General features: G+C 35.3%; 1 protein-coding gene across 3 annotated transcripts in view; it reads left to right on the top strand.

Annotated features, from left to right (window-relative positions):
* kcnip1a (Kv channel interacting protein 1 a) overlaps window positions 1–7604 on the top strand; it is an 84829-nt gene that overhangs the window by 38100 nt on the left and 39125 nt on the right. Inside the window, exon 1 of one of the 3 annotated variants that reach the window (XM_016234209.1) lies at window positions 4481–4836. The exons of the other annotated variants lie outside the window; for them this stretch is intronic. Coding sequence (XP_016089695.1) covers window positions 4779–4836 — 58 coding nt within the window. The 5' untranslated portion in view covers window positions 4481–4778. Of the gene's footprint in view, window positions 1–4480; window positions 4837–7604 lie in introns of those variants that run through there. 3 annotated transcript variants of the gene reach the window in all.

The raw sequence follows: 7604 nt of genomic DNA, 5'->3' as shown, positions 1-7604 counted from the left end.
TTTTTCCTTCCACTCAACTTTCTATGAATATGCTTGGATACAGCACTCTGTGAACAACCAGCTTCTTTAGCAATTAACTTTTGTGGCTTACACTCTTAAAAATAAAGGTGCTTCACGATGCCATAGAAGAACCTTTTTGTCTAAATGGTTCCATAAAGAACCTTTAACATCTGAAGAACCTTTCTGTTTCACAAAAGGTTCTTTGTGGCGAAAGAAGGTTCTTCAGATTATAAAAACGTAAGAAAGAGATGGTTCTTTAAAGAACCTTTGACTAAATGGTTCTTTGCAGAACCAAAAATGGTTCTTCTATGGCATCGCTTCAAGAACCTTTTGAAGCACCTTTATTTTTAAGAGTGTACCCTCCTTGTGGAGGGTGTCAATGACTGTCTTCTGGACATCTGTCAAGTCAGCAGTCTTCCCCATGGTTGTGTAGCCTACTGAACCAGACTGAGAGACCATTTAAAGGCTCAGGAAACCTTTGCAGGTGTTTTGAGACACCATGACACCATGACTTTCCAATATTGAACTTTTTCACAATATTCAAACTTTCTGAGACACTGAATTTTGGGTTTTCATTATATGTAAGCCATAATCATCAACATTTCAAGAAATAAAGGCTTGAATATTTCACTCTATGTGTAATGAATCAATGTAATATATAGGTTTCACTTTCTGAAATGAGTGACAAAAAATATTGACCTTTTTCATGATATTAACATTTTTTGAGATGTACCTGTATGTGTTCTGTATTCATGAATCCATCTGCTCTAATCGCTGTGCTTCATTTTCATCCACTAAAAATGTAATTTGTACTGAATAGGTTTGTAAATATTTTTTAGTGAAGTGGACTTCGGTGATCGCTCTGCATTGTTTTCATTCACTAATAACCGTCTAGTATGATCGAGTCATTTGTTTGTGAATCGCACTGCAGTGATTGCTCTGGGGTGCGATTCCCAAAAGCAACTATGGTCGCAAGTTCCGCCATTACCAATAAAGTTCAATGGAACTAACGACCATAGTTATCTAACGATGCTTTTGGGAAATGGTTTTTATTCACTAAAAATAACCAGCTTAGACACATCCGTTCCTGAACCGAATTGCGCTGATCGCTCTTCATGGGTTTCATTCACTAAAAGAAACTGCTCATAAGAGTCATTTGTTTGTGAATCATATATTTGTTCATATATCATGCCACTTCTAAATAATTGAACTGGGTGTGATTAGAACTGGATTCGAATTTAGCTGCACTTGTTGTATATGGTGATGAATCAGGAGATTGTATGTGTATTTGTGTTTTCACAAATTCTCTGTAGTGTCATTTGTAGGTGCATTTTGTGTGAGAATGTGTTGTTTTGTGAAGTTGTGTGGTACATTCTAGTTTGACTAGACACACACACACACACACACACACACACACACCAGCAGCCCTCAGGACAGACTGTGTCCCTCTGAAACATTAATTTCCAAAATATCAATGATTCATTTTGAATTAAATATATTTTAATAGGCATAGAATAAAGCTCATATCTGCCTCAGTCCAGAAGATGTTCATAGCATGTGTCTGACAGATGATCGTAGAGTCACAGAGCCTCTTCTCTACTCATAAGAAACTGTATTGTATTGTCATGAATATGATTCTTCAAATGACCATTGCATGCAAGGGGAAAATATTATATCCTTTAGAAAAGTAATAACACACCTCATCTCAAGGCACATGAGGTTGAGATACATGATAAAGTTTAATATTTAGTGTTGTTGTTGGTCTAAACCTTGAGTGGAAGCAATAGTTATAGTGATGTTTGATGTTCTTAAACACCACTAATTATGCTCTATTTAAAGGATATGTAGAGCTGTGCAAAGCAGACAAGCTGCTCTAAAGTGTATAATTTTATTTTCTTTAATTTTAAACTATTCTATCCACAGTCTGTGTGTTGATGATCTGTAGACAGTAGTGTTAGTTTCTGCTCTGAGTTTGTTGTCATCTTTTTAAGTTGAGCTCAGTTTTCTTCAGTCAGACAAACAATCAATCTTTTTCATGCTTTGTTCGTATTGTTGTGTCTCAGCCTTAGACAGATCATTCATGTATCGCTTGATGCACATTGCACAAAATGGCCTCAGTCTCAATGTCAGAGATGTCAGTCTCAATTTACAAGGTTCCAGTCAAGACAGCTACTGTACAAACAGCATTTTTGAGGAACAAGAACCAGTCACTAGATTTTACAACATTTGATTGGTTTTGTTTGTGACACGTAGAAGTCTTATTACTTATTACAACATCTACACATTTTTTTAAAGGAGGCCTATTATGCCCCTTTTTACAATATGAAAATGTAGGTCTCAGGTGTCCCCAGAATGTGTCTGTGAAGTTTCAGCTCAAAATACCCCACAGATAATTTATTATATCATTTTAAATTTGCCTATTTTGAGTGGAAGCAGAAACACGCTGTTTTCGTGCATGGCTCTTTAAATGCAAATGAGCTGCTGCTCCCCGCCCCCTTTTCCAGAATAGTGCTGTGCCTTTACAGCTCATTCCTCAAATACTCTGTTAAAAAACATGTGTTTGGTTTTGATTACCATGTCTATTGCACTGAAATCATGTGTTTTAAACCATACTAGTTTAAACTTCTGATATACGGTTTTCTGAGTGCACACATCCGAAGCTAACGCACAGAAAGCGGCTGTCACAGCATGTGAGTACTAAACTAAGTTCTCTTTCATGTCTTATTGCGCATAAACTGTCAAATACACACAAGTTTATGTTAAAAACACACAAGTTACAAAAACAGCCGTTTATGTCTGTGAAGGTAAACAGCTGGGAAAGAAATTGCATGTTTATATTAGATCTGTGTGGCAGCAGCGTAATATACAGTAAATAAATCAATAAATGCACTGCTCTCTTGTCTCCTCTGAGGCTGGGACTCTGAATAGTGTTCTTTGATCAGTGCAACCAAAGACAGAACAGTTAGCATGCTTTGCTCAAGCTTTCACCATGGCATTAGAATTAGTATACCATTGTTGCTTGCGAAAACACAATGGCGACACCGTGGGTGGAAACTTGCAGATTAAGGGGTGGTAATATTATAATCTACGTCACGGGGCGGCTCGTTTTTTCACAAGCCTGCAGAGAAAAGCTTACCAAAAAAATTACTGGGTTGTTCTTTTTCATGTTTTGTGGGTTGGTAGATACACCAGGGACCTGATTATAGCACTTAAACACAGAACAAGTCAGATTTACATGATATGTCACCTTTAACATTACTCCTACTTATGAGTCCTTTGGTATGTTTGTCAAGTTATGATTATTTATATAGTGCTCTGTGCAATGTGCTTTAAAAGTACCTTTACAGTAACAAGTCAATTTGTTTATTTAAATATAAATATTAAATGAAAAAGTTAAACTTAAAAAAATATATATTTGGTATAACTGAAATAAAGTATAACAAATAAGCTAAATAGAAATATAAAAAACTAATAAAAATGACAATGAAACTGTTTTCGTTTTGTGAACTGAAACAAATGAGCTAAATAAAAATATTAAATACTATAATAGCATATAAATACTGAAATGAGTATCAAAGTTTTTTAATTAAAAAAATCAATCAACTACAATTTAAATGGTTTCAAGCAGTGTACAGAGAAATCAATAAATTCTACTGGGTATTTTGTAATCATATGTCAAACTAATTTTTTGTGCATCTTTTGGACAACTAAGGCAAGATACTGCAGGCAAAAAAAAAATTTCATACACTAGTCAATTCTGAGATTTTGGGATATTTGGCTTTTCGTTACACGTTGTCTTTCATGCTAGTGGAAAGTAAACATCTCCAACAGCCTGCAAATTTCAGTCTTTATTTTATTACACTATCTACAGTATTTGCATCTGTACTTTTTAAATTATAATACATCTTTTAATGTACATCTGTTTTCACAAAATTAGTTTTTTTCTCATTTAATTAAGCATACTGTACATATTCCTATCTATATTCTAGTTTTTACAGAAGTGCTTGTTCATATATCATTTATCTGATTTATAGAACATTTTATTCCAAAACAATAGTGATAAAAAGAAATTCTAAATCCCCTTTGTACATATATGTCAACAAAACCAATCAAATCAAATTTCTGTTTTGGAAATGTATGCAAATGTGCGCATATTTAATTAGACAATCTGCATATTTTAACATACCATTTCATAAAACCTGTAATGCAATCCAATTATCTTAATGCACTGTGATTAATCAATCAAATACTGGTTGTCATTTTGACCCTTTTCACCTGTGCTAGTAGCTGGAAAAGCTTCGTGTTGAGCCCTGTGAAATGAGCGGATAATGAGAGATGGATTTTCTGAAGTGTTTTCACTTTTGTCTAGAAGGTTGGGCTGCCATTTCTGCTTTCAGATGACGACACACACACACACACCAGGATCGCTCGCTCACTTCCTCTGTTCTTTATTCCTCTGCCAGAGTGTTTCTGTCTCCTGAGGTTTTTCTCATTCCCTGGTTGACGTCCTCTTCCTCTTTGGCATTAACTCTCTCTCGCTCTCTTTATATCTGTCTCCAGGGTGGGAGGACGAGAGACAGAGAGAGAGAGAGAGATTTGGACGGACAGAAAGAGAGAAAGATTAATATGCATTGATGAAGGAGGATAGAGAGAGGAAGGATCTACAATTTAAGTGCAGACACGCACACGCTGAACTAGACATCAACAAACACACGTTTCGCTCTCATCTGAGCGCGGCGCTGTCTCATGCTACAGGTGTGTAGCGGCGGACAGCAGTTATGGGTCTCGTCATGGGAGCGTTCTCCATGCAGAGCAAACAGGTGAACTATCACACAGGTAAGAGCATTTCTGTGCATTTTATGACCGAAACAGCTAGATTTTTGTTTGTTTGTTTGTTTTCTGGAGATAATTTGGCTTTTTTTGCACAGGGAAATCTTGCATTATTAAGGGGTTCCTAAGTGTTTTCAATGTTTTTTAGCATGTTCCTATGCGGTTGCTAGGGTTTTCTGGGTGGTTGCTAGGTGGTTGTTTATTGCCTGCAGTGAAAAGCGTCTCTGTGATCTTCTGGTCTGTAGATATGACTCAGGTTTTGCTTTCCATGTGGATTTTTCCTTCGCCTGTTTTATGAAAATGGTGTGCTTGAGCACTCAGATTGAAGAAAAATATGGTGTCTAAACATTTTGCACTCACAAATGGCTAGTTAACTTCACATTTAATCAAAAAGAAACAGCAAGGTACTCGTTGAAATAAATGTTATTTTGAAGAAGGAAGAATTTTTTTATAGTGTTGTAGAGATTTGATCAGATCACTAAGGATGAGAGTGATGCTCAACTAGGCAAACTGCAATAATAAGCATTTGTCATATGCTGTTTGAATGTCACTGGCTTAATGATATGCTCTAGAATATGAAGTTTTCTTACTACACTAAGTGCATAAACCTTTATAAACAAATTAGCATGAGCCAGAAATGCTTTTATGTGTTTGGCTTGTAGGAGTGTTTGGCTTTGTGTTTCTTCAGGTAAAACAATGGCAAATCCTATCGTATGTGTGCGAGCGGCGTTCACTCATAGATCTCTCTCTCTCTCTCTCTCTCTCTTCACGCTTTCTCTCAATGTTCCCGGACGAGACGTTGTGTAAATACACAATGAGCTGGCGGTCTATAAAAGGTTATGGTATTCACTCTAGCATTAAATCAGCTTCTCTGTGTGTGGCTTTGTGAAAATCTGAAAACCTGTTAGGTTTGTGTGACGGCTGGATTTAGGGGCAGGCCAGTGGGATTCACAGTGGTACACAGAGCTGGGTAGTAACTGATTACATAGAATCTGGATTGCGTAATCAGATTCCAAAAATTAAGTACTTCTAGTTAGATTAAATTACATTTTAAAATACTCCTAATCAGACTAAAATTACTTTTTTGTTGATTTACATGATTAGCCTACATATAATTCACACAATAGCAATACATTATTCATAATTTATCGATTCTCCCCAATTCCTCTTTTTCCTCTTTTAAATGTTCCTTTCTAAAATAGCCTACTGTTCATAGAAAGTCTTCCAGTTTCGTGGACATTCACACAGAGATCAGTCATTAGTCAGGTGGCTACACTGCATTTACAAAAATCATTTAAGGTTTAAGAAGTGTTTCAACATTGCATCAACTATCGATGAACAACACATTTAATTTTATTTGAATTATCATAGGTTATTTGAAAGGCTTTTGTAAAATACACAAATTAACGTTATTTCTTATTTGCATGTAATGTTGGGATCCCCAAACTTTTTTGTCATCTGAACCTCTTTCACCTTATATATTTTTGTATGAAGATTTTAAAATAAATATTTTAATAATTATCATATTTGCATGTTCACGGTTCTCTGACGTTGGGTAATGGTCACATGACATGCAGGTAAACAAATAAAATAATTAAATTTTTTTAGTAAGTGTTTTATTTGATTGATGCCATTTTAAAATGACTTATTTTAATTTAACATTTTTATGATTTCATTAATTATTAGCTTTTCATTAAACTCACGAAACCCCTGCAGTTAATTTTATGAACCCCAGTTTGGTAAACCTTGACGTAATATAATGTTTAATGCACTTTATGCTGTTAATTACAACGAATGGAATATATTTTCTTTCTCTTTGTATTTTTATATCAATATGGTACAAAATTATCCTATTTAAATCAATGTGATACACGAGTTAGGTCAAAAGTAGTCTGATTATATTACCTCAAATTTTAAAATTTAATGGCTTTGAATGCAGACATTAAAAGTATGAAAATACATCCAAAAAGATTCTGTCCGCATGTTATTACAGGTCAAGCTTACAATGTGAGACATCATTTTAAACATTATATGTCCTTGTGTTTCTATCCACTGTTGAATGAAAAAACACCCTCTCATGATGGAAAACCATACAAATTCATAAGAACTTGAACACACAGCAAATAATGGAACTAAAAGAGTAAAAAAATCATTGAAAGGTTAAATGTAATGTTTGTGTTGAACATTGTTATATTCTGATATAATAGTTTCTAGTCTGCTGCACTCATCTCAGAGTTTGGGATTGAAAACCATAATTGCCAGTTGTGACCTTTTAAATTGTCCTGTACATACAATAGCAGACTGAATCAGATTGAATAACGTCTGTATGAACAGTTAACTGAAGTCAGTCCTCACCCCCACCCTTTGACCATATCATATCTATATGTCCTGAACGTTTCAGGTATAATCTCTTTGCTTATATAATGTGATTTGTTGGTCACTGAGTGCGTTAACAAGCGGCGAGTAAAAGAGCCACGTCCAGGGCCGCATTAGCATTCAGATCACTAGCTGCTGTGCTTTTGTATTGGTATCCAGACACACAGAGGTCTGTGCTGTGGGATTACAGGTCTCCTCTACTAATAACTAATGGCTAAATTAGCTTTCATGAATAAATAATATCTAGATTACTATCTGTCTGTGTAAGTCATACTAATGAAGCACTTTTGGCCCAGGGCTTCATGGGAGATTGGCTCTGTTTGTTCACATTCCTTTAAATAAAGTTGAAGTATTTCACTGAGCTGCTGTGTGTGTATGTGTGTGTTTGTGTGTGTGTG

Source organism: Sinocyclocheilus grahami, unplaced genomic scaffold (assembly GCF_001515645.1).
Source record: "Sinocyclocheilus grahami isolate Dianchi unplaced genomic scaffold, SAMN03320097.WGS_v1.1 scaffold447.1, whole genome shotgun sequence".
Lineage (NCBI taxonomy): Eukaryota > Metazoa > Chordata > Actinopteri > Cypriniformes > Cyprinidae > Sinocyclocheilus > Sinocyclocheilus grahami.
This window is presented reverse-complemented; position numbering and strand designations above follow the sequence as displayed.